General features: G+C 35.1%; 2 protein-coding genes across 8 annotated transcripts in view; one reads left to right on the top strand and one right to left on the bottom strand.

Moving 5' to 3' along the window:
* Positions 1 to 9,720, bottom strand: part of LOC123551771 (protein FAM228B-like) — a 41,216-nt gene extending 31,496 nt beyond the window's left edge. The window contains exon 1 of the mRNA XM_053541313.1: positions 9,566 to 9,720. The gene's annotated coding sequence lies outside the window, so the exon portion shown is untranslated. The remainder of the gene's footprint in view (positions 1 to 9,565) is intronic.
* Positions 94 to 26,241, top strand: LOC123551773 (profilin-4-like). Of its 7 annotated transcripts, none has more exons than XM_045340961.2 (6): positions 94 to 218; positions 6,021 to 6,172; positions 18,257 to 18,385; positions 19,579 to 19,713; positions 22,158 to 22,263; positions 23,839 to 26,241. In XM_045340961.2, exons 2-6 carry the CDS (start codon positions 6,119 to 6,121, stop codon positions 23,865 to 23,867), a joined length of 453 nt encoding a protein of 150 aa, XP_045196896.1. In that variant the 5' UTR covers positions 94 to 218; positions 6,021 to 6,118; the 3' UTR covers positions 23,868 to 26,241. The 7 variants fall into 7 exon arrangements, with proteins under 7 accessions (XP_045196896.1, XP_045196898.1, XP_045196897.1 ...); XM_045340963.2 differs by having other exon boundaries at positions 116 to 229; XM_045340962.2 differs by having other exon boundaries at positions 123 to 262.
* The last annotated feature ends 1,055 nt before the right edge of the window (positions 26,242 to 27,296 follow it).

Below are 27,296 nucleotides of genomic sequence, written 5' to 3'. Positions count from 1 at the left end.
TATTGTAATTTATCGCAAAGATCTTAATACATTTGCCGAATTTAGTATGTGCATGTTAACAACAATTGATTTATTCAAATCAGTTTGATTGTTTATTAATTGTGTTTGTTTAAAAATCTAAACTAGTGGAACTGTAGATAGCAATGGATACTTTCTGTGAAAATTTTTGTGAATCCTTTATAATGTAAAATTGTTTGGAAATTGGACTAATTGATAAAGTACAGAATAAGTAATTTTATGTTTGTGAAAGAGCACAATAAATGTACACCTTTATTTCGTCAGGAAAGGCGTGTTTTTTTTTGGACACAGAGCATCAGTGTTATATTTCCTGTTATTTTTTACGCTTTTTCCAACTATGTATTGGTAGGCGCTTATTAACTGGAAATTAACTTAGTAATAAGGAGCATAAGAATAATAGTGTCTTTAATTATATATATAAAAAAGTACAAGTATTGTGTAGCCTAAATATTATAGATTATGAAATACAAAAAATGATTACATTTTTCATAAAAACAGAATTTTATACAAAAGGATTGTGCGCATCACATGAATTTACCAAATTAATTTCTTGTTAGACATTTTTTTTAACCCTTATCATGCTGGACATGATTGATTCTGTCTTTGCGACCAGTGTAGATCAAGATCAGCCTGCACATCCATACAGTCTGATCATGATCTACACTGTTTGCCACTCCATCAGTACATTTTGGTATGCACTGTGACCTTTTAAAAGTTAATGGTAGTGTCCAAATTTAAAGATGGATAAGTTCATTATAGCAATTTCAGTAGTAATGGTCAACATGACTGTGTTCTGTGATGTACCGGTAACAGTCACATTTTAGCCTCTAAAATTCACAAGTACCATGAAAGTTATAGATATTGTCTTACAATTAAAGTTTGTAAATCTACATTTTTTTTATAAAAAGTTAAATTCTATGTAAGTTCTCACACTTTCTTTCAGTTTCTTTTAGTAAGATTAAAAAATAATTTTGTGTCTTTTAGCAACAATATGAAACTGTCATATAGTGGAGATAGATTTTGACTTGAAAAAAGTCACAATATGTTGCAATTATAGTTACTGTTTTGAGATCAATTTAACTGAACTTGCAGATAACCACAATTTTTCCATATTTTCAGTAATAACTACATTTTTGTATAATCATACAAAGTTGACACATTTACTTTCAGTAGTATCTAGATACATACAAAATCGAAACATTATTATAAAATGTCAGAGAACCACCCAGATAAGCTGAAAGCTTGATAGGTTGTCTGAATTCCAGTTAGAAGCTCATAGATTCATAACCTTGGTAACACTAGTTTTTTATGTGAGGATTGCCTGAAGACAATATGTTTCATGCCATTTGTCCCCCCACATCTAATTCATGTGGGGAAGTTGTCAGTTACTTAGGCTTAATAAAAAAAGCGATTGTTTGTTTCCAGTAACATGCTCAAAAAAATTATGGTAGGTTGATTGGTAAACTGGTTTTTTGGATTTTTTTTTTATGAAGTGGGACTTTTCGGAAATTGTTTTTGTGTCAGAAATGAATACGAATAAGGAGGTTATTCCTTTAGAGCATCAGTAAGTTGATTTCTAGCATCAATGACCATGTTTAGAGCATAAATTAAAAAGTGCAATTTTGCCACTTTTTGAAAGAAAAAAAATCTCCAAGGCCATAAAAACATTTAAGGTCAGGCCAAAAATTTAGGGTAGGTCAGGATACCGGAAGCCTTAAGGTGAATAGGTTAGTCTGGGTAGGGAATGCAGGAGGACCAGATAGGTCAATTTACCACTGCATATGATTGTAAATTACTTTTGAAAAATGGCTTTGAACCCAACAAAACAAACTTGAGGCATGCAATGTCGTAAAAAAAAGAAAAGGATTAAATTCATTACTCTTAAAAAAAGATTTATTGTACACTGATACTTAGCAGCCACTTAAGAAATAATTTATTGTATAATTTACTTAGCAACTGATAAAAGCTGTATGACATAGGGGATTTAGGCAGTAAAATATCTTTTCAATATATTGAAAAACAAAATGTGCAAGTGTAAAAAGAAATGATAAGATGTTAAAACTGCTCTGCTCTTTTGTAATTTTGAAAATATTATTATTCATCCAGAATACATTTATATGTATTGTCAGTAAGTATTGACCTGGCACTCTTTAATCTTCGCCAATATTTTCGGGCGTTTTCGTTAATTTACGCAATATTAAGTATCCTGAAAGTATCTACATTGCTAAAGTAACATGTAAAGTTAAACGATGATACGGTGGCCTAGAGGTAAGATGTCTGACTTCCACGCACATTACCACGGGTTCGAAATCACTTAATGAATATAACTTTTTTTTCTTCAATGTAATGTCTTGTAATGTTATCGTTTATATTATTTTATGTATCATATTTCATATTTTTTTATTTTTCTTTTCTTGTTGTATATTTTTCTGGAACGCTGGTGACAGGTAATTTGTCTGTTTATCTAAGATACTTTTAAAACAATTTTTATTCCACTTTTTACAACGGGTAAATATGATTATTTTTAATAAATGAACCATATATACGTTTGATCAAATGAGTAGTAAGTCTCGATATAAAATTTGGGAGAAAAAAAAGATATGGTCAGATGTAGGACTCGAACCCACAATCCCGATATTGACAGGTAAACTCTTTGTCCGCACAGGTACCTGCACATGTGACAATCTATCAGTTTGGAATTATATATGTAATATTTATTTATATCGCTATAAATTTATGTTTGGACGCCCGAAATTAATTTACGGAAACATACGGAATATTCATGAGTGCCAGGTCAATACTTATGGACAATACTTTACATTATATAGCTATAGAGGCCATTCGTTTTAACAGTATGGTTTTAGTGCTGGTGCACCTCCAAATACTGTGTTGTAGAGAACAGTGTTAAATTAATAGTACTGGCCCAGGAAGCAGTACTTCTGAAAAGTTTAAGGCTCAAATAATGCCTTTGATTATACTGTGGCTGCCACATTTTTTTATTGTAAACATGAAATACATTAATTTCCTTTTAAATCTTATTTTCGATAATTGTTTCCTCATGTATAACAGTTACTGTCCAATATGGGTTTAACACAGTAGTAAATATTACTCAATCCATTCTTTTAATTACATGTATCTCCCTTTATTATAAGTTCTGTTATTAAACCTTTATGTGCAATATCAAAATTGATGCTTTTCTAGCTGTAATAATGCATAACATCTGCTTTATCTGTTTTTAACATAAAACAGCCTTATGGAACTTTGACAAAAGAGATTAGACCTGCGTTTGACAATCAATCTAAAATAAGGGACAGCAAAGGCTTAATAGCTTATTTAGCATTTTAGTGGGTACCATGCTTTATCTACAAATGTGTTGCTTATTAAATTGTGTAATTCTTAATACAATTGCCAAACTGTATTTTGGCGCTGTCATTATTTTAATATGCTAGGCAAAACATGATTTATAGATGAATTTATTTGGGACTTTTGATGAAGCATAATGTTGCCACTGGTTGCAGTGTACATTGTTGTTAGTGTTGGAATGTACATTGTTGCCAGGGTTGCAATGGACATTGTTGTTAGGGTTGTGATGTACAATGTTGCCAAGGTTGCAATGTACATTGTTGCCAGGGCCAGGGTTGCAATGTACATTGTTGCCAGGGTGGCAATGTACATTGTTGTTAGGATTGCAATATTGTCTGGGTTGCAATATACATTGTTTCTAGGGTTGCAGTGTACTTTGTTTTCAGGATTGCAATATACATTTTTGTCAGGATCACAATGTACAGTGTTGTCTGGGTTGCAATGTACATTATTTCAAGGGTTGCAGTGTACAGTGTTGCCAGGGTTGCAACATACAGTGTTGTCAGGGTTGCATTGTACATTGTTGTCAGTGTTGCAATGTACATTGTTACCAGGATTGCAGTGTACAGAGTTGTCAGGGTTGCAATATACATTGTTGCCAGGGTTGCCATGTACATTGTTGTCAGGGTTGTGATGTACACTAGTGTTGTCAGGATTTCAATGTACACTAGTGTTGTCAGGATTGCAATGTACAGTGTTGTCATGGCTTGAATATACATTGTTGCCAGGGTTGCAGTGTACAGTGTTGTCAGGGGTGCAGTGTACAGTGTTGCCAGGGTTGCAATGTAAAGTGTTGTCAGGGTTGCAATGTGCAGTGTTGCCAGGATTGCATTTACATTTTTGCCAGGGTTGCAATGTACAATGTTTTCTGGGTTGCAAGGTACAGTGTTGCCAGGATTGCAGTGTACAGTGTTGCCAGGTTTGCAGTGTACAATGTTGCCAGGGTTGCATTATATAGTGTTGCCAGTGTTGCAATGCATAGTGTTGCCAGGGTTGCAGTGTCAGTGTTGCCAGGGTTCAATGTATAGTGTTGCCAGGGCCACAATGTACATTGTTGCCAGGTTTGCAATGTACAGTGCTGTCAGGGTTGCAAGGTACAGTGTTGCCAAGGTTGCAGTATACATTGTTGCTAGGGTTGCAATGTACAGTGTTGCCAGGATTGCAGTGTACATTGTTGTCAGGGTTGCATTATATAGTGTTGCCAGTGTTGCAATGCATAGTGTTGCCAGGGTTGCAGTGTCAGTGTTGCCAGGGTTCAATGTATAGTGTTGCCAGGGCCACAATGTACATTGTTGCCAGGTTTGCAATGTACAGTGCTGTCAGGGTTGCAAGGTACAGTGTTGTCAGGGTTGCAAGGTACAGTGTTGTCAGGGTTGCAAGGTACATTGTTGTCAGGGTTCAGTGTATAGTGTTGTCAAGGTTGCAATGTACATTGTTATCAGGGTTGCAATGTATAGTGTTGTCAGTGGGTTAAAATTACAGTGTTGCCAGGTATTCAAAGAACAATGTTATCAGGTCACCAGGGGTGTAAATAAAATTGGTGCCAAAGGGGATGGGGGCAGTATCTAGACCAGAAATTATGTGCAACCCTGACTTGCCATGAAAGTTATTAAACGGGTATGCTCCCCAGGGATTCTGTTTTTATGGTATGGGTGTAAGAGCATTTCCAGAATATCTTGGACCAAAAATGGATGTTTTGAAAACACAATTGCAGGTTCAGGCCAACAGCGCCTATATGGAGCTTTGTCTGTGGTTGCTTAAGATAATGTTAAACAATTTCACTGACACAGTTACAAGCTATATATATGCTCTCGACATTGTAATATTGAATGACTGGCATACTTAAACTAAAAGCAATGTTCGTCCATTACAGCACTGACACTCAAAACGCTTTTGAAATCAAAATGTCAACACGGCAGGTATTGTGTTGACCAGTAGGCAATATTTGAAGTAGCTTTTCCTCTTTATTTACAACATTTACTGAAAATCTTTCATTAGATATCAACTCGAGATGAAAAACAAACATTTTGATCTCTGTTGGAATATTTGAAAATACCATCTGCCTTGCTTTTCAGTGCCTTTAATGGTGTCAATGATCGATGATTTGAATTTATTTATGACCACATTTTATCTCTTTGTATGGAATAAAGTACTTTTAATAAAACATATAACTTATTGTTACAGAGATCTGCCATGCTAAAGTTAAATCTTAGATGGATTATAACTTGGATTTAATTATTTTTTGTTACAAAAATGTTATAAAAGCATTGTAATAAAGAGGAAAAAAGCAGCTCTGATCACAGAGAAAGGAACTGTGTTTTCAGCAATAAAGTCTTGGACCTTAAAAGGAGTTTTTGGAATTCAGTACTACTTTTTATTGGATTGAATAGTTCTTTATAATTATGTGCTGATATATTTAGAATAAATATTTTGTACTTTTATGTTTAATCAGAAATAGCTTCTTTCATCACTTATGACAAATTAGATTAAGAGCAGCTTGTTGAATAGTTATACTTTCCATATTGATCAGTTTAATATTGATTTGATTAACTTTATTGATGCTCTGTGTTCAATATAAACTGCATGTTGTGGAAGAACCAAGGATTCACATCTATTTTCACTGAGTATATTGAATAAAGGTCCTTGTGAGAGAAATTAAATAGTTCGATGGGAATTATTAAGCTTAAAGACTTAAAGTTTCAAAGGAATTAAATTATATTGGATAAATCTGATTACAATGGCAGACCTAGACTTTGATACAAATCCGAGATACCAGCAGAATGGTCTCCCTGTAAGTATGCATTTGTTAGATAAATAAATCTTACTGGATTATCATGGATGTGTCTTGTTTTGTCCCTTGTCTCATGTCTTGCTTGAGACAATAGTTAAAGCATCAAGGTACAGAGGAGTTTTTTTTGTACCCTGAGTGTTATAAATCTTTGGAGGTATATATTGTTTAACTGTCTGTATGTCCCTCATCTCTTCTCCTTCCCTCTGGAGCGTGCACGTCGCAGAGAAGGCACAGGGCATTGCCAGATGTTGGACCAAGACAACTGACGGTGTTCTGACAAATCAGGAGGGAGTGACCCTGCAAAGGATGAGATGATAATGATGGGCCATGCAGACTTCAAACGACTCTACCCGGGGGAGCCATCAACTCAACTTCGGTTGTTTATTCATAAATAGGCTTCGGCAATCAGGCTCCATTCAACTTGGGTGGTAATTATGGAACCCCTGCATGGCGACAGACAGCAATGAGCAACTGAACGCTGCGGCAGTTCTTCGTGGGACACTTCTGAGTGGCACAGTCATGTAGACCAGACAGAAGACCTGCCAGTACTTCGACAAATCCACAGACGGCATGCAGAGAAGACCCCGAGCTGCTCAGTCTTAATGCTCAACGTGAAGGGCGTGCGCGGAGGAGTACCAACACCACAAGGGACCAGCCTGCACCTGCGGCATCAACAGCCCTTTTAAGGGTGACCCTTGCCACACCTTACCTTCTCATATTGTCTATTGGCTACCATGAGGGAGCTGTCATTTATGTCTCATTGGCCACGACAGTGACCCACTTTTGGCTTCAAAATTACTTGTCTTTGGCATAAACTCTGAGGTAAATTTTCACCACTTTGGCTTCAAAAAGAATCTTTAACGGCATGCCTGTTGACATGCCATGGGTCTACATTCTACATAGTGAGAGCTAAATTGTGCCTGAAAGGGCGGTTGGACCCTTAATTAAACTTAAAAACTGACTGACTGACTGTGTACCTCATCTGTCCATCATACTTTCTTGTGTACACCGTTGAATTCCTCCTACATATTTCATTCAGTTCAAATGAAACTTGGTGTACACCATCAACATAAAGTGGACTTAAGTTTGCCTTTTGTTTGTCCATCAGTCTGTCAGTCACACAGAGATCATGCGTTAACTTCACCAGTAGATCGATAAGCTTTTTTTGCCCCCATGAAACTTGGTACAGGGATAGATGGTTATATGGAAAATATGCTCATCCTTTATACAGTTTAGAAACGGTGTTAAACCAAAAACAGACAAACAAATTTTATTTTGATGATTTGGCAGAACATGTAATTGCAATGGCAACAAATACCGGTAGTTCAAAAATACTACAAAAAAAAAGCGGCAAAGCTGGATCTTGCGGTAACTTAAAAGTACAAGATATTCTTCATGGATGGCAGTTACGGAGAATATGCACATCCTTTTATTTTGTGATTGCCCTCTGTCTATTGTCCATTATTATCAACAACTTGGCTGATAACGCTATGAAAGGAACAATTGTGGCCCAATCTTAATGAAACTTAGTCAGAATGTTACCCTCAGTGAAATCTTGAGATAGTTTGGGTCATCTGGGATAAAAAAAAAAACTAGGTCAGCTAATATAAAAACCTTGTTAACAATCTAAAGCCTTATTTTCTACCTCTTTTTCATAAAACTTTGTACCTTAAATACACATCAAAAGAAAGATCCTCCAACTTCCATTTCCCCCACTCCCTAAAACAAATTTTTTAACAATTATTAATATGTCCATAAGAAAATGTGTCTCTCAAAATACGTAATATTACCATTTAGTAATTTGTTCGAAGCTAATGTACATTTTATAGAGCAAAATTTAATGTTATCTATCAATTTTAACACTAACAAATTTTTTTCCCTAAAAATTAGATTCGTATTTCAAAACCAAAACACATAAAATTTAAAAAGTGTTGAATAGATTAATATCTGATAAAACAAACCTTTCAAAATAACAGCATTTTGTCTTATTGTGTTGCAAGTTTTGTCAAGGTGGCCATACTGATTGTATATTTCACAGCCTTTTCTTAAGGGAGTCATTCATAGTTGAGAAAATTATTATTATACCTGGTAGAAATTAATCGTATTTGCTATAAATTGTAAGGCCATTTCATTCACTTTTGTCATTTGAGGAAATAAAAGTGACTTTTAAAGTAATGATTTTCAATGCTCTATCATTTTATATACAAAGAACATTAAATTGTTGAAGACAGAAATTTTAACGTCTATCAGAAATGCTTAAAATTACTTTCAAGGATATTGTTTGCTGATATTCAAAAGTATTTTTTACTGTTATAGCCAATAATAATGAAGTAAGCTTTGAAGTTTTCCTCGGAGTAAAATCACTATCTAACAGAAGTGAAATATAGTAAGAACAAGAATTTTGTTAAATGATTTTGTTGAAAGTTTTAATCACGTAAAATAAAATCTAGAATATGGATTCAGATGAAGAGTTTGGATATGGCAGTAGAAAGAAAGTGAAAATACAAGAAATAGATATCATGGTAAAAATTTTATTTTGATATTTTGAGGATTAAATTGAAAACTGTCAGAACTCATGTCAATTAAAGATGGAGGTGATGACAGTGTTCCATTCAGCTCTTGCTTAATACTGATTAATGATAGACAATTTCATAAATGCATTGAACTTCAGTGTAAGATGAATTGTAATAATTGTGGCATTACAGACTCATCATTGTGACTGGATCCACAAGTGATCGTATAATATTTTACAAGATGGGAAAAATATACCAGGGGAATCTGTAATTACATTAATGAATGATTACAACCAGTCATGCAACTAAAGCATTATAAATGTTTGTCATAATTTAAAATAATGAACTTCCCAAACCATAGTTTTTCGGGAGGAGTGTATTATGTGTGTTTTTTTTTTTTTTAATTTTCCAGTTTCCACCAATATTAGTAATCAATGAAGGAATTTGGCTTTCTGATTGGATTAATTAGCTATTCATCATTTATTGAAAAATATATCAAACGAATTTGCACGCCAATTGAAGCAAAAAGGTCAAAGTTACGAAAAATGTTGATTGTAACCAGCAAAAAGAACATGCATTTTGTTAGGGTGAAAATATTGAGCCGCACCTTGAGAAAACCAACATATAGCGCATTTGTGACCATATCAAACATGGGCCATCCACTCAGTCTTAGTCAGGATCCATACTGTTTGCTTTCAAAGCCTATTGCAATTAGAGAAACCTTTAGTGAACAGCATGGAGCCTGACCAGACTGCACGGATGCGCAGGCTGGTCTGAGTCCATGCCGGTCGCAAATGCACCATGTTGGTTTTCTCATGGTGCGGCTCAAATATATTATTCATTCGCCTATGGGGGTATACAGAAAATTGAAAATTCTTACCTTCTAAATGATATCCATTATCAATATTGTACAGATAGATAGTATTATTGTATTTAAAAATATTATAATATAAAGTATTGAAATATCTTAATTGCTAGCTATGATTATGAATTGATTATCCCTTCCTTTGATTTAAATGTAACGTTCATGTGTCAGATTAATTAAGTAAAGCGGTTTTGATGGTCTGACGTGAAAAAAATTATGCAGTGTGTTGAATTCTTTTGATTAGACTCCGAAGAATGGTTCCTAGATTTGACAGATTGTCAGCCATTGTTTTCTCTTGTCAAAACTAACTGAGCGTCTCTGAAATGATTCCTTGACGTAAATTGTAATGTTGACTTGTCAATACAAAATAAACAGCTATTTTGAATAAACAATTATATATACAATCTTGATGCTCTATAAAATGTTATTGAAATTTGAATGTCTTTTTAAAGATTTTTTGTCAGATTGAAATTAAATGAAGGAACTTTGATCATAAAGGACACACAAATTTGCCGATTTGGTTTTCAGGGGAGTTAACTGAATATTTGCTGTATCAATATTATCATGGGATATAATATATATCATGGGACTTTCTTATGTTCCCCCTCTTTGGAGAAAAGAGATATTACTTTAACCCTTACCCCTGCTAAATTTCTATAATGGACTTGTCCATCTTTCAGTTTGGACACTACCATTAACTGTTTAAAAGGGGTGCATACCAAAAAGATACTGACTGAATGGCCAACAGTGCAGATCATGATCTGAGACTGCTCGGATGTACAGGCTGATCATGATCTACACTGGTCGCAAAGGAAAAATCAGTCGTGTCCCGCATGATTAGGGTTAGTCATATCATTGGCTATATCAGTGTGTCTGTCCATCTGTATACCGGTTTGTTTCTGGTCGGTAAATAGAGAACGCTTAAAACTTTTGACATCCAAACTTAATAGAATGATTGTCTGTGATAAATAGATGAAAACATAATTGTTCTAAGGGTGGAAAGGTCAAGGTCCCTGTGACCTTCAGACAAAAATATTTAAAATTGATGACCAGAGAACACAATGGTCTTATGAATATCAAACAGTTATTTTAGGGATCAGAAAGTCGATGGTCAATGTTTTTAATCAATAATCGAAGAACACTTGGGCCTATAGCTGTCAAACATAGTAGGATGATTGTCTGTGATCAGTAAATGACCCCTTTTTTTAAGGGGTGCGGGGCAGTAAGTGTAAGGTCACTGTGATTTGGGGATTTAAATAGGGATCTGCCTGCTTGTCATGGTCTGCACTGTTCGCTATTCAGGCAGTAAATTTTCAGTGAATACTCATTTGAATAATAAATGGTATTGCCCAAACTGAATGATGGACCAGTCCATTTTAGAAATTTAGCAAGGTATAGCCTCAGAATATTTGAAATCAATATATATTTGTCTTCTGAATATTCAGAAACAAATAATTCATTTCTATGTTTTGTTACATTTTTGTTCTTGCATATATCACATTTCTGTAACAGAAATATTTAGTTAAGCTTGAGTTAATTTTTATAGATAAAAAACATAGTGCCTGAAATTCAATATAAAAAGTCTGTAAAATATAAATTTGATCTTAGACCAGTGTGTTATACAATGTGTCAGTTTTATATATAAACAAGAGGGCTTAATTCTTTTGTTTAATGTACAAATGTACTTATTTCTGATATTCTGAAAGGCGTTATTTTGCAAACTAATATCGTCGTTTACTTTAATGATTATAGGTCTTTGTGCTTAGATATCTTTTGGATAACACTCTTCAATTCTGTAAAAGTTTGGATTTTATAAATTTTGATACAAAAAATTAAGGAACGGAAATAATGTCTAGGTTGTCTGATACAATGGTCACTCCGGATGCAAATTTAGAATTGGAAGTGTCGTACGAGGATGGTCCGATTAAAAGGACTCCTATAGAAGTTGTGGTAAAAATTCTGAGTTTTGTTAGTTTTATCACGAGTTGCCATAATCGGGTATAGCCAAACCATAGGCATTCTGCGCATTTGTCTGATCAGTAATGATGCTATATATTAAATTGAAGGTAAATAAATCAATCAATTTATATATAGTGTTAAAATGGGTTGTGGATTTATTTTTGGGTCCTGGACTGTCTATAAATGTTTTTTATAATATATAGCATCATTATAGACCAAACAAATGCACCGAATGCCTATGAGCCAAATTTTACTACCGGTAGGTGGCAGATGCTGATCTTGGTAGTGTAGAGCTCATTGACCAAACATTTTTATTTTGGTGAATGCAATGATGAAATTTTATAGGAATGTTTTCACAAAAACTTTAATGTTTCACTGCAATGTACATGTATTAGTAAAATCTGCTGTGTTTAGCTCACATGAGCCAAAATTGGTGCTAAAGAAGAGCTATTGTGATTGCTCTGTGTCCGTTACCCATCATCATACATCATTGTTGTCTTATATGTAATAATTGTTCCGTCAAATCTTGGAGAGGTCACAATTTTAGCCTTATCTTAATGAAACATAACCAGAATATTCCCTGGAATAAAATTTTAGACAGATTGAATACTTTGGTGAAAAACTAGGGCACTACTAAATATGATAATGTTGTTGGCCATTTTAAGAATTTTTCAGACTTTAATGTCAGCATATTTATTTACAGGGTCATAAGAGATGGCAGTTCCATACATTTCAGTAATGTGTTAACTTATATGTAGTACTGTAGAAATTTTATTTTGAGTATTTAATTCCACACATGACTTCATGTAATTCAGTAGTTTTGTATTTTAGTATAAAATTCTCATACAGTTATTATTTAATTTTATTAAATAAATGGTTTCAGTAGAATTATAAAGTTAAGGTGGCAGCTATTGCTTCTTATCTGATATTTCCTATTTAAGAAATGATTTGTAGCAGAACTGTGTTTTAATATATTTGAACATGATGATGAGGTTACATGCCAGAATGAATTATTTTACACTGGGTACAATCGATTTGTAATATTACAATATATTATAAAACAAGGTTCTGCTATATATCATTTCAATTCTAATATGTCTTTTATGGTAAAAAGTGTATGGAATAAGGAAGCACTATATATTTATTGGTGCATGTATAACTCCAAATAGGTCAATGTCACATATTTGTGACGGCAGTGTGATGGTGTTTTGATGATATTAAAGCATGGCATGTTACACATCCTGAGGAATAACTTAGGAGTGTTTAAACATTTAATGACTAATTTTTCTTGTCTTAGAGTAATTAATCATTTCAAATTTTGACAATTAAGTGTAAAACTGTTATACTGGCATGCAAGTAGTCCCCGGACAGCAGTAGTCCCCGGACACCCGCCCGCAACGCTCTATTTTTGCGATTCGTCTACATATTTTTGTGCCTAATCATACAGACGCTTGTTTTGAAAAAGTTTATCAAGTTCATTTTTTACAGGTAATCATTTGAGTATAATTATCGTGGAAATCCTACCCCATGGTTACTTGTTTACATTTTCACTGGCGGGGCTTCCGTTTTCAATGCGCATGCGCAAGAGCGGCCCCTCTGGAGGGTTTTAAAATTAAAGCTACATGTCTTCACTTCACGACTAGCAGACGATACAAACACTTTCAAATGAAAAGTTATTTTCTTTGTGACAACAATACTAATTTGCCAAAATATTAACATATAAACATTGTCCAGATATCTGTAACTTAAGCATAATGATTGTTTTCTGTTATCGCAATTTCCGTGAGGCCGGGACAAATAAATATGATGCAAACTTGTGATCTTTTTACAGTAATATAAAATGTCATTTGTCTTTTTCATAATTACAGCTCAAATGGGCAGTTATCGAAAAATATATTCATGAAAAATTGGTGTCCGGGCATTACTTTCGAGCATGTTAAAATTTGACGTTGTACTGACCCCTTTTCGGGCCTCGCTAATCCCCCGCGAACATGACGTCATTTCACAGGAAATACCCTAAATTGGTAAAATCGGAGCTAAGGTTTGTATATATGTAAATCGTTTTTATTCTTGATATTGGTTAAGCTTTTAAGGACGAAATATATGCGATTTCTGTCCGGGGACTACTCGCGTGCCAGTATACCTAATTTGATTTTGAAATTTCTTTTGTATATGTAGTAACTGATCAAATATGGAAGCATTTATGCTTCAAATGATATGTGCAATGATGTCAACATTTCCGTGCTTTAATGAAAATGAATTGTATGCTTATATTAGAGTAATACATTTAATATGTTCAAGCCAGATGCACCTGGAAAGATTGCAGATATATAAATACTATATAACATAGGGCATATGTTCTTTTCCTGTAATGAGAGCAATGGAGGCAGTGTTGAGGAGGTTTAGGTTGGCCTAGTTTAGCAGGAGACTGTAGTCTCGGCTCAGATGTATATACTGGTCATTAACGTACTTGCAACCTGAACAAACCTAGGTCTAAACAGTGTTAACTGTAATAATGGTCCAGTAGTTTGTGCCATTAGTGGGACAACAGTCATAGTGACCTCTTCCAGTGTCAAATACGCTAATTTCCAGTTTAATTTAATCCGCTTTTGACAGGTGTGTTTGCAAAGAAAAGAACGAGGCTAAGCAGATTTGTAAGGTGCTATGGTCTATGTTTATAGTCACACATACTTTGTCCGCCTAACTAATGGTACCAGAAGTCTGTTTATGGTCAAGATGAAAGAGTTTAGGAAGTTTGGTCAAAAGTTATGGTCGCTTTCATTAGACTGTCTGTTCATAGTCAAGGTGATTTTGGTCTTAGGCCATGGACACTTTTATTAGACTGTCTGTTCATAGTCAAGATGAAAGAGTTTAGGAAGTTTGGTCAAAAGTTATGGTCGCTTTCATTAGACTGTCTGTTCATAGTCAAGGTGATTTTGGTCTTAGGCCATGGACACTTTTATTAGACTGTCTGTTCATAGTCAAGGTGAAAGAATTCAGGACATTTGGTCTATAAGGCCATGGTCACTTTTGATAGACTCTCTGTTCATAGTCAAGGTGAAACAATTCAGGACATTTGGTCTAAGGCCATGGTCACTTTTGTGAGACTGTCTGTTCATAGTCAAGGTGAAAGAATTCAGGACATTTGGTCTAAGGCCATGGTCACATTTGTTAGACTGTCTGTTCATAGTCAAGGTGAAAGAATTCAGTACATTTGGTCTAAGGCCATGGTCACTTTTGTTAGACTGTCTGTTCATAGTCAAGGTGATTTTGGTCTTAGGCCATGGTCACTTTTATTACACTGTCTGTTCATAGTCAAGGTGAAAGAATTCAGGACATTTGGTCTAAGGCCATGGTCACTTTTGTTAGACTGTCTGTTCATAGTCAAGGTGATTTTGGTCTTAGGCCATGGTCACTTTTGTTAGACTGTCTGTTCATAGTCAAGGTGAAAGAATTCAGGACATTTGGTCTAAGGCCATGCTCACTTTTTTTAAGATTGTCTGTTCATAGTCAATGTGAAAGATTTCAGGACATTTGGTCTAAGGTCAAGGTCACTTTTGTTAGACTGTCTGTTCATAGTCAAGGTGAAATAATTCAGTACATTTGGTCTAAGGCCATGGTCACTTTTGTTAGACTGTCTGTTCATAGTCAAGGTGAAAGAATTCAGGACATTTGGTCTAAGGCCATGGTCACTTTTGTTAGACTGTCTGTTCATAGTCAAGGTGATTTTGGTCTTAGGCCATGGTCACTTTTGTTAGACTGTCTGTTCATAGTCAAGGTGAAAGATTTCAGGACATTTGGTCTAAGGCCATGATCACTTTTGTTAGACTGTCTGTTCATAGTCAAGGTAAAAGATTTCAGGACATTTGGTCTACGGCCATGGTCACTTTTGTTAGACTGTCTGTTCATAGTCAAGGTGAAAGAATTCAGTACATTTGGTCTAAGGCCATGGTCACTTTTGTTAGACTGTCTGTTCATAGTCAAGGTGAAAGAATTCAGGACATTTGGTCTAAGGCCATGGTCACTTTTGTTAGGCTGTCTGTTCACAGTCAAGGTGATTTTGGTCTTAGGCCATGGTCACTTTTATTAGACTGTTTGTTCATAGTCAAGGTGAAAGATTTCAGGACATTTGGTCAAAGGCCATGGTCACTTTTGTTAGACTGTCTGTTCATAGTCAAGGTAATTTTGGTCTTAGGCCATGGCCACTTTTATTAGACTGTTTGTTCATAGTCAAGGTGAAAGAATTCAGTACATTTGGTCTAAGGCCATGGTCACTTTTGTTAGACTGTCTGTTCATAGTCAAGGTGATTTTGGTCTTAGGCCATGGTCACTTTTATTAGACTGTTTGTTCATAGTCAAGGTGAAAGATTGCAGGACATTTGGTCAAAGGCCATGGTCACTTTTGTTAGACTGTCTGTTCATAGTCAAGGTGATTTTGGTCTTAGGCCATGGTCACTTTTATTAGACTGTTTGTTCATAGTCAAGGTGAAAGAATTCAGTACATTTGGTCTAAGGCCATGGTCACTTTTGTTAGACTATCTGTTAATAGTCAAGGTGAAAGAATGCAGGACATTTGGTCTAAGGCCATGGTCACTTTTGTTAGACTGTCTGTTCAAAGTCAAGGTGATTTTGGTCTTAGGCCATGGTCACTTTTATTAGACTGTTTGTTCATAGTCAAGGTGAAAGATTTCAGGACATTTGGTCAAAGGCCATGGTCACTTTTGTTAGACTGTCTGTTCATAGTCAAGGTGATTTTGGTCTTAGGCCATGGTCACTTTTATTAGACTGTTTGTTCATAGTCAAGGTGAAAGAATTCAGTACATTTGGTCTAAGGCCATGGTCACTTTTGTTAGACTGTCTGTTCATAGTCAAGGTGAAAAAAATTCAGGACATTTGGTCTAAGGCCATGGTCACTTTTGTTAGACTGTCTGTTCATAGTCAAGGTGATTTTGGTCTTAGGCCATGGTCACTTTTATTAGACTGTTTGTTCATAGTCAAGGTGAAAGATTTCAGGACATTTGGTCAAAGGCCATGGTCACTTTTGTTAGACTGTCTGTTCATAGTCAAGGTAAAAGAGGTTAGGACATGTGGTCTAAGGTCATGGTCACTTTTGTTAGATTGTCTGTCCATAGACAAGGTGAAAGAATTCAGAACATTTGGTCTAACGCCATGTTCACATCTGTTAGACATGACATTTGTGGTTTAAGGTCATGGTCACTTTTGTTAGATTGTCTGTTCATAGTCAAGGTGAAAGAATTCTGGACATTTGGTCTTAAGCCATGGTCACTTTTATTAGACTGTTCATAGTCAAGGTGAAAGAATTCAGGACATTTGGTCTAAGGCCATGGTCACATTTGTTAGACTGTCTGTTCATAGTCAAGGTGAAAGAATTCAGGACATTTGGTCTAAGGTCATAGTCACATTTGTCCACCTAACTAATGGTACCAGAAGTCTGTTTATAGTCAAGGTAAAAGAGTTTAGGACATTAAGTTTTGGTCTAAGGCCATGGTCACTTTTATTAGACTGTCTATTCATAGTCAAGGTAAAAGAATTTGGGACATTTGGTCTAATGCCATAGTCACATTTGTTAGACTGTCTGTTCATAGTCAAGGTGAAAGAATTCAGGACATTTGGTCTAAGGTCATAGTCACATTTGTCCACCTAACTAATGGTACCAGAAGTCTGTTCATAGTCAAGGTAAAAGGGTTTAGGACATTAAATTTTGGTCTAAGGCCATGGTCACTTTTATTAGACTGTCTATTCATAGTCAAGGTAAAAGAATTCAGGACATTGGTCTAAGGTCATAGTCACATTTGTTAGAGTAAGTTCAAGATTTATCCACCATTTGATAATCTGTGCCAGTTTTGAATATCCACGAAGTCTTAGATGATTTTATTGGAAAGTATATAGTCACAGAGCAGTCACAGTACACTTTCAGGAAGAGAATTGTGGGTAGGGATAACTATGGTATTTGTCTCTTGTTAAATTACACCTACAATTCAAACCTGTTAGAACCTTTCAGAAATATAGCTTATTTGGTGTTAGTCCTTCTCTTTCTCTTTTTCAAGCTACAATAGGTAATAATATATGGTTGGTTTTATTACAAATTCTGGCTTTATCCATTAATTTTGTAGAATTAGTTGTTCAAAGTTTTGTTCTTTCAGTTTTCTCTCCTTATAAAAGGGACATACTGACTTTTTCATTTTCTGTTTCCTGATCCCTGTCTACCTGTCTAACAGGATTTCAACCAAACTTAATAGCAACATTTGGAATCAAATATAGTTACACTTATTATTAGAGTTATCAGTTTATATGATTTAAAGTAATAAGTAGGGGAAAAGGCCTTTGAAATAAGAACTTTTTATTAAGTTAATAAACTTACTTTGTGCTTTTTTGAAATAAAACAAAATACTTAAATACCCCCAGAGAATGCATGAAAGCCACAACATTACTGAAGATATTTGTATTTTTAACCAAAAATTGTTTTACATCATAGCTTTTGAAGATTACAAGTTATTATGTTTTGAATGCTATTGTCAAGTGACCAAGTGATTCACAATGATAAAGCATTTTATTGTCACTGTAAATAGGATAATATTAGTCATAATTTTACCTGGTAATTCCAATTTTTCTACAATTTTAAAGAACCATATCGTGTGTGATGACTTCCTAGATTTATTACTGGTAGTATTATCTACAAATTGTTAACTTACAATGAGTCAGATTATCTCACTGTTCATGTTTCAGGATGCTGTGAAGATGAACCAGCTGCAGAATTTACTGCACGATGCCCTGATATCTACGGAACACGTTCAGCAGTGTGCAATCGTCAGACGCAAGGATTGTTCAGTCAGAGCCAATTCAGTTGGCTTTAATGTGAGAACCTTTTCCTTGACACATTAACTGTACTTAGAATGTAAATTAACCTTTAGCCTTCTGGTGACAAGTGATTCTGCCTTTGCGACTACTGACATGCTGCCATTTGACTGAGGCCTGATAGTGATATTGTATGCATAGATCTACAACCAGTGCAGACCAAGATCAGTCTGCAGGTTTGTGCAAGCTCACCATCGTCTGCACTGTTCGATATTCAGTCAGTTAATTTTCAGTGAACACCCCTTCTAGTAATAAATGGTACTGCCCAAACTGAATGATAGACCAGTCAATTTTAGAAATTCAGCAGGGGAAGGGTTAAATGGGTTACACCTTAGCATTTTATGTCCTCTTCTAAGAGGAGGTGATGTTTGGTATTGTTCACTTGTTGGTTTGTCATTGTCTCCATTTTGTCATTCTGCTGGTTTTAGAACACTTAGGCCTACAATGTGGTTAAACTTCACTGCGTGACTGCCTCTTGTTTACAAGCAGATGTTCACTCCTGTTTTAAGGATCAGTACTGGATATAGAAAGTCAATGTTGAACTAGAGACTGAAAATATCTGATCCATAACTTGAAAACACTTGGACCTGTGATGTTAGTGTTCTTATCATGTTGTCGTATCACATGATCAGTAGCTGATCCCGTATGACTTGGTGATCAGTAGGTTAAACGTAAAGGTCACATTGACTTCATGGATATTGCTTGAGACTAGAACACGGACAATCATCTTGTAATGTTTGGTGACTGTAAACTCAAACATTCTTTTATTATTGATCAGAAACCACTTTGGTGGTCAAAGGTCAATGTCACTGTGGCTTTGTGTGACCTACACTCACCAGATTTCATAAGATGATTCACTGTTGACAGAAAATGATATTGTTTAGCAATTAGTAGGTAAGTATCAAAGTTACAATGACCTTGTGAGTGAAAATGATTCCTGATCAACAATAAAAGAATGTTTGGGTTTACAGCCACCAAATATTATTGGATGATTGTCTGCAATCAGTAGTTGACCTGAACTGTTACTGCACGGATGTGCAGAATGGTCTTGATCCATGCTGGTCACAGACACACTATGTTGGTTTCCTCATGGTGCGGCTCATTTACAGTTTCTGTTACCTTACTAGTTTGGTGTCATAGTTTGCAAATCTCAACTGTTACTTCACTTGTACTATTTCTTTCATTGTTTTCAGTTGTACCAAGATCAGGTTCAATTACTTCTAGATGCATTTAAAAATCCTCCACAGACTAGAGAGGAAGGTATTTACTTCGATGACAGACAGTACAGATGTGTTCGTGCAGATAAAACTTCTATATATGGCAAATGTGTAAGACTTTTACCTTTCATTCTCCTATTTTCAAGCTGTTTAAGCTCAACTTTACACAGTATAATGGAGAGCTATCCTACTTGTTATGTCTCCCACCACACCATGGTGTGGGAGACATATTGATTTACTCTAGTCTGTGTGTGTGTGTGTGTGTGTGTGTGTGTGTGTGTGTGTGTGTGTGTGTGTGTGTGTCTGTCACAAAGCTTGTCCACACTCTAAGTTGAACATTTCTCTTCTGATCTTCACCAAACTTGAACAAAATGTGTTTGACCATGAGACCTTGGCCAAGTTCGATAACTAGCGAAATCCGCCCAGGCACTTTTGAATTATGGCCCTTGAATTACAGATTGGATCCATTCATCACAGCCATCGAGAGAAACCAGACATTTTTCAGTGGGGTCCGTTCATCAAAGCCATTGAGAGAAACTAGACATTTTTCAATGGGGTCCGTTCATCAAAGCCATCAAGAGAAACTAGACATTTTTCAATGGGGTCCGTTCATCAAAGCCATCGAGAGAAACTAGACATTTTTCAATGGGGTCCGTTCATCACAGCCATTGAGAGAAACTAGACATTTTTCAATGGGGTCCGTTCATCAAAGCCATCAAGAGAAACTAGACATTTTTCAATGGGGTCCGTTCATCAAAGCCATCGAGAGAAACTAGACATTTTTCAATGGGGTCCGTTCATCACAGCCATTGAGAGAAACTAGACATTTTTCAATGGGGTCCGTTCATCACAGCCATCGAGAGAAACTAGACATTTTTCAATGGGGTCCATTCATCAAAGCCATCGAGAGAAACTAGAGATTTTTCAATGGGGTCCGTTCATCACAGCCATCGAGAGAAACTAGACATTTTTCAATGGGGTCCATTCATCACAGCCATCGAGAGAAACTAGACATTTTTCAGTGGGGTCCATTCATCAAAACCATCGAGAGAAACTAGACATTTTTCAATGGGGTCCATTCATCAAAGCCATCGAGAGAAACTAGACATTTTTCAATGGGGTCCATTCATCATAGCCATCGATCACAGCCATCGAGAGAAACTAGACATTTTTCAATGGGGTCCGTTCATCACAGCCATCGAGAGAAACTAGACATTTTTCAATGGGGTCCATTCATCAAAGCCATCGAGAGAAACTAGACATTTTTCAATGGGGTCCATTCATCAAAGCCATCGAGAGAAACTAGACATTTTTCAATGGGGTCCATTCATCATAGCCATCGATCACAGCAATCGAGAGAAACTAGACATTTTTCAATGGGGTCCGTTCATCACAGCCATCGAGAGAAACTAGACATTTTTCAATGGGGTCCATTCATCAAAGCCATCAAGAGAAACTAGACATTTTTCAATGTTGCAGTTGTGGGAGACATGCGCTTTTCTCAAAAGCATCTCTAGTTCCTTCTTGTTTAGTTTTGATGCATTTTCACTTTATCTCTGTTACTGCTTGATAGAATTGCTTCAACTTTAAGTAGTTATTCTACATGCATTGACAGTCTCTCTCTATTATTATGGGTTTGATTTAATCTGAAAGTAGTTGTCATGTATTATCACAAACATTACACGACATAACGCTTGCTCAAATATTTATTAAATATTCCCCTATTTTTATTTTGAATTTCATGTTAAACCTTTCATGCATTGTTAAGCTAATCTCACTTAATAGTTTATAATGAACTGATTTGATTAAAAATTAAAATTGTTTTTCCACATCATATGGCCCAAAGTGCGTTACTTTAACAGAAATATTCTGTGAATTATGTTCCTTAGTTAACATATTGTTACACTTTCATTTGATCTCTCAATAGATTTGACATAGACTTAAACATTTGTCTGAAGTCATCATCTATATTGGGAGCATTGATTACTCCAGTAACAGCTCTAGCTCCCTCAGATATTTTGTTAACATTTCATATTAGCTTACCTGAAACAAAGGTTCAGGGTGAGCTGCTATTACAGGTAGAAGGTCTACACTGTCACGCTTCAGCATTTTAACTTGAAACATCTTCTCTCTGAAACAACTGGCTTGAATTATAAGAAATTTTGAGTGTAGGTCCTTTCTCAAGTTTGTTTAAATGATACCACTTGATCCCTAGACTGCTAGAGCTAAAAATAGAAGAAATCTTCAATCAACTTCGATCTTCACATGAACCACTGGATGGTGGATTTTCATTGATCTTTTTCTGTAGCATCCTTGTGTGGACCTCCCTTGAGTTTGTCCAGACGGTGGGCACTAGACCTGTTTTAGGGGTGGCTTGAGCAACAGATGAAAAAAAAAAAGAACTTTTAACTCAATTAACTGAATTATATGATGTCTAATACAACTTAGCCCATTTAGAAAGCAAATACATGTCAGATGCTTTGCTAGATTCTAACAAGATAAGATAAAGATAATTGTTGTTAGTCTTAAATGAAAACATTTTTTTAATTTTGCAGGAGAATCGAGGGTTGATACTTGTAAAGACCCTGACCTTGTTACTGATAGCAACCTACACAGATTCCATGTTTCCTAGTGTTTGTGTGGAAGCAGTAGAAAAACTAGGTATGCATGCATAATTATGTAAGACTCATACAAAAAGTCTAATAGACAATATTTTGTGCCCTATATATTCTGGGTTTAGCATGTCAGACACATAACACAGGGATCATTTGAAATTCCTCAGACTGTTTTGACATTGAACCTGGACAATAGATATTCTTTATTTGTTTTAGGGTTACTAAAATAAAGGTTAAGGTCATGGTTTTACAGTTTTGCTATTGATACAGTGTGCAAGTAGTCTTGGAATTTATTTATGTCTCTCCACTCCCCCCCCCCCCCCCTACCCCCTCACCATCCTCCTTTTAAAAGGGAGACATATTGTTTTGGCCCTGTCCATAAGTCCTTTTATCTCATTTCATTTCTGATCAATAACTAGATATTCATTTACCTAGAACCTTCAAACTTCATAGGGTTGTAGGGCTTATGGAGTAGACGACTCCTATTGTTTTTAGGATCACTACATCAAAGGTCAAAGTCACAGGGGTCTGGACATGCAAAATTATTTCCAATCAATAACTTGAGAATCACTTGACCCAGAATGTTGAAACTTCATAGGATGATTGATCATGCAGAGTAGATGACCCCTATTGATTTTGGAGAGCCACTTGACCCAGAATGTTGAAACTTCATACCGGTAGATGATTGTTCATGCAGAGTAGATTAAAGGTCAAAGTTGTAGTGGACAGAACATAGAAATCCATTTCCAGTCAATAACTTCAGAACTATTTAACCTAGAACCTTCAAACTTCATAGGTTGATAGGACTTACAGAGTAGACGACCTGTATTGTTTTTATGGTCACTCCATCAAAGATCAAGGTCACAGGGGCCTGAACATGAAAAACCATTTCCGGTCAGTGTACCAGACTGAGAGTAAATGACCCTTATTGATTTTGGGGTCACTCTAATAAAGGTCACAGGGACCTGAACATGCAAAAACATTTCCGATCAATAACTTGAGAACCGCTTGACTCAGAATGTTGAAGTTTCATAGGATAATTGGACATGCAGAGTAGATGACCCTATTTTGGGGTCACTCTATTAAAAGTCAAGGTCACAGGGGCCTGAACCTGGAAAACCATTTCCAGCCAGTAACTTGAAAACCACTTGACCTAGAATGTTGAAACTTCATAGAATGATTGGACATGTTGAGTAGATGATACCTATTGATTTTGGATCACTCTATTAAAGGTCAAGGTTGTAGTGGACAGAACATAGAAATCCATTTCCAGTCAATAACTTTAGAGCTCTTTAACCTAGAACCTTCAAATTTCATAGGGTGATAGGACTTACAGAGTGGATGACCTGTATTGTTTTTAGGGTCACTCCATCAAAGGTCAAGGTCACAGGTGGCTGAACATAGAAAACTCTTTTCATTCAATAACTCTATGTAAAAAAGTAGGATCTGAAAAAAGACTTCAGTTAAGCCAGGAAGAGTGAGCTTAAACATTTCTCTAATGGTTACTTTAATACAAAGTGATACATTTTAGAGTAACATAAACTCTGATAATCAAACTTTGATGAAAAAGGATTTAGTATTTTAAATATATTTTTACTCTTAATATGTTTTTATATTTCAGCTGACTATTTCAAGGAGAAAGGGAAATGATGATATTACCTAACACATTCCTAGATCACAAACATTGTACTTTATCACAGACATTTTTAATTTCCAAAACAGAAGTGTTTCACAGTGCCTGAACACACTTCAAAATGACAGAAACAAGCATTCGTGATGAGCTTCGAGTGTGCTGGTAGTTTTATAGTGAAATGTTGGATGGGAACTTTTCGAAAGCAGTCAAAGTGTGATGGAAATAACTACAAGAAGACAATTTGAAAGACAATTTTTATATCTTTTCTCTTACATTTCATTTTATTGTGAAAAACAATATATTTACCAGTTTTACATAAGTCAAACTTTGTGCTATAGACTGCCTCCAAATAAAAACCAATTTTATAATTCTGTGAATAAGAGGCAATATTTACCTGTATTGAGAGACCACCCATCAACAAAGACTACTTTTGTCATTTTGCTAGAGTGATCTATGCAGACATGTTTGACTGCACAACTGTTTTGGTCTAAACTGGTTTATTTAAAAGTATAGGTTACTCATTTTCATATAATAATTGAGCCGCGCCATGAGAAAAGCAACATAGTGGCTTTGCGACCAGCATGACCCCAGACCAGCCTGCGCATCCGTGCAGCCTGGTCAGGATCCATGCTGTTCGCTAACAGTCTCTCCAATTCCAATAGGCTTTAAAAGCGAACAGCTTAGATCCTGACTAGACTAAGCGGATGCACAGGCTGGTTTGGATCCATGCTGGTCGCAAACCCACTATGTTTGTTTTCTTATGGCACAGCTCATATTATATGGGCCGTTCCATGAGAAAACCTGTATTAATGACATAATGTAATTATTGCATAATAAGTAGTTTAAAATCCTGGAAAATCACTGTTTTTTATGTTCATGCAAAAAACTGGAAACAAGTATATTGTAATACAGTAAACTAACAGAAATCAAATTCTACCATATTTTACAAATAAGTGTTATTTGTGCTGTCGTGGCAACAGAAATTGTTAAACACCCATTCGTCATATGTATATAAAAGTCCTGTGATGAAACCAAAAATATATGGTTAAGTTATTTTTCAATAAAATTATTTTAGATTGTTCCCAAATATTCAAACGCATATGTTTAGAAAGTGACGCGCAAACTTAATTTGTTGCATGAATGACTTGAAAAATACATGCCATGCATGGTGATGTCATACTATTCCATGACGTTCTAAATAAACGTCAAATATCAAAATGACTTCAGTGACTGCTTTAAATTATTGTAACTATTGAAACAGTGAAGATAATTACTTCAAATTTTTAGGCTTTAAAGGTAAAAGAATATTCTTCATGAATATTGTGTAATTTCAATTTTTTTGTCACTAATACAGGTTTTCTTATGGAACAGCTCAATATTATAGAAATACAAACTGGCCAAGAAAATATCAGTGTATGCTTACATATTAATGAAATGGTGAATCAGTACTAGTTTTTTTTATATGTCCCAGACATTATTTTTTGTCCAGTATTTTTTACTACAAGTTACAGGTATGATATAGTTTGAGTATTATGTTGAGATTTTTTTCATAATCAAAACATTTTCAAACATAATAATATTTTTCACATTTAATTATTTCCCCATATTTACACATTCAAGATCATTTTCTGTTAGTGCTATAGATTGTTAGACATCAGACTGTATGTGCATACCGCAATTGATATTATGGTAAATTAGCAATTATTACAGTTTAATCAAAAGCTAAGACTAAAACTACACATGATTTCTTTTGCAGTATAGTAGTTCTGTTAACACAGGTACCATTTATGACACGTAATAGACGTCTGTTGAAGTTTTCACAAGGATAACGTTGGATTTTTTTATGTTGCAAATCTGTGTTGATTTTTACAGTTTTGGCATTTTTTGTTTTGTCAATTGTTTTCTTACGAATGAAGAAGAAAATGTTGTTTTCATAAAACTTCAAATGTTTTGGTGCTGCTGATATTGTTTGGACAATTGGTTATCCAAAACAACAAGATGAAATGTTCAGGCTATTTTAATTTATTTTCTTGAAAATGGTTTACATCCAGTTGCATCCCTTTATTCTATAATAGTATATAGCAAAAAAATATGAACTCCTTCTCTTTGTCCTCAAGCATTAAAATTTTTGTAGAGTATATTTAACCAAAGAAGCATAAAATACAATTTTATAGCTCTTTGGTATAACACTGGTGCTTATACTTACGGTAGCAAAATGCAGTTAGCAGATAATGTGCTGGTGTATTAGTTATATAGGATTTGTGGGAATTTCTTTTTGTGGTATGATGTTTTTTATGTCTTGTGATATTTAATGGACCAGTTTAATTCTTGTTTGTTCATTATGTGTTGTATTTCTCAGATTCCGTCCAATAAATTATTTACACCATTGAACGTGTTTTGTATATCATTTTGCATTAGTTAAATAAGCACAGACATGAAATTTTATGATAATAAATCTGAAAATTGTAATAATTACGTAGGTTTTATTTAGGTAAGGATATTTTGTTTAAATGGTCCATTAATGATATGTGCAGACGATGGGTATTTATTTTATTGCCTCAAGCCTGTAAAAAAACAAGGACAATATTAATATCCAAAAGATAAGTCCCAATTCTTTACTAGTTGCCTCCCCTGATGGTTTGTCTGCAGAGGCACAAGCAAGGACTATTAAATTTTGGCATAATAGAGGTACTTTAGTCTTTGAGACATGATTGCTGACACAGTTCGTAATGCCGGAATTTATGATGATTTTATAGGTATAATGGCACTACTTATTGTGTTCAAATGATAAAACACTGTTCCAGATTATCTTCTTTATTTTTCTCCAGTGGAAAACCACACTGTTTAAAGTAACAATTAACAGTTTTCAGGTCTGTCTGCAGAGGCACAAGCAAGGACTATTAAATTTCGGCATAATAGAGGTACTTTAGTCTTTGAGACATGATTGCTGACACAGTTCGTAATGCCGGAATTTATGATGATTTTATAGGTATAATGGCACTACTTATTGTGTCCAAATGATAAAACACTGTTCCAGATTATCTTCTTTATTTTTCTCCAGTGGAAAACCACACTGTTTAAAGTAACAATTAACAGTTTTCACACGGATATCCGTAGAATATAACAATTAGTAAAAAGCTTTAAATATTAAAATGTCATATGTGTTCTAGTGGAAAACCACGATGTTTCTATTTGGAAATCCAAATCTATTCTCTTAAACTTGCTGTCTTCAAAATATACTCGCTCTCAACATATAATAACTGACCAATTAAAATGACCCTTATTGTGAATGTAATTAACAGTATGAACCAATCATATGCAAGGAAGCGTACATGGTAATAAAATTACAAGTATTTGAAATATTAACAAGTTTTGACAGCAATCAACACCTTATCAGTCAGGAAGTCTTACCATTTAAATTATCCAGACATCACAATGACCTTATC

This window comes from Mercenaria mercenaria, chromosome 4 (genome assembly GCF_021730395.1).
Source record: "Mercenaria mercenaria strain notata chromosome 4, MADL_Memer_1, whole genome shotgun sequence".
NCBI classification, from domain to species: domain Eukaryota; kingdom Metazoa; phylum Mollusca; class Bivalvia; order Venerida; family Veneridae; genus Mercenaria; species Mercenaria mercenaria.
The sequence above is the reverse complement of the archived record's forward strand: the minus strand, read 5'-3'. Positions and strand labels throughout refer to the sequence as shown.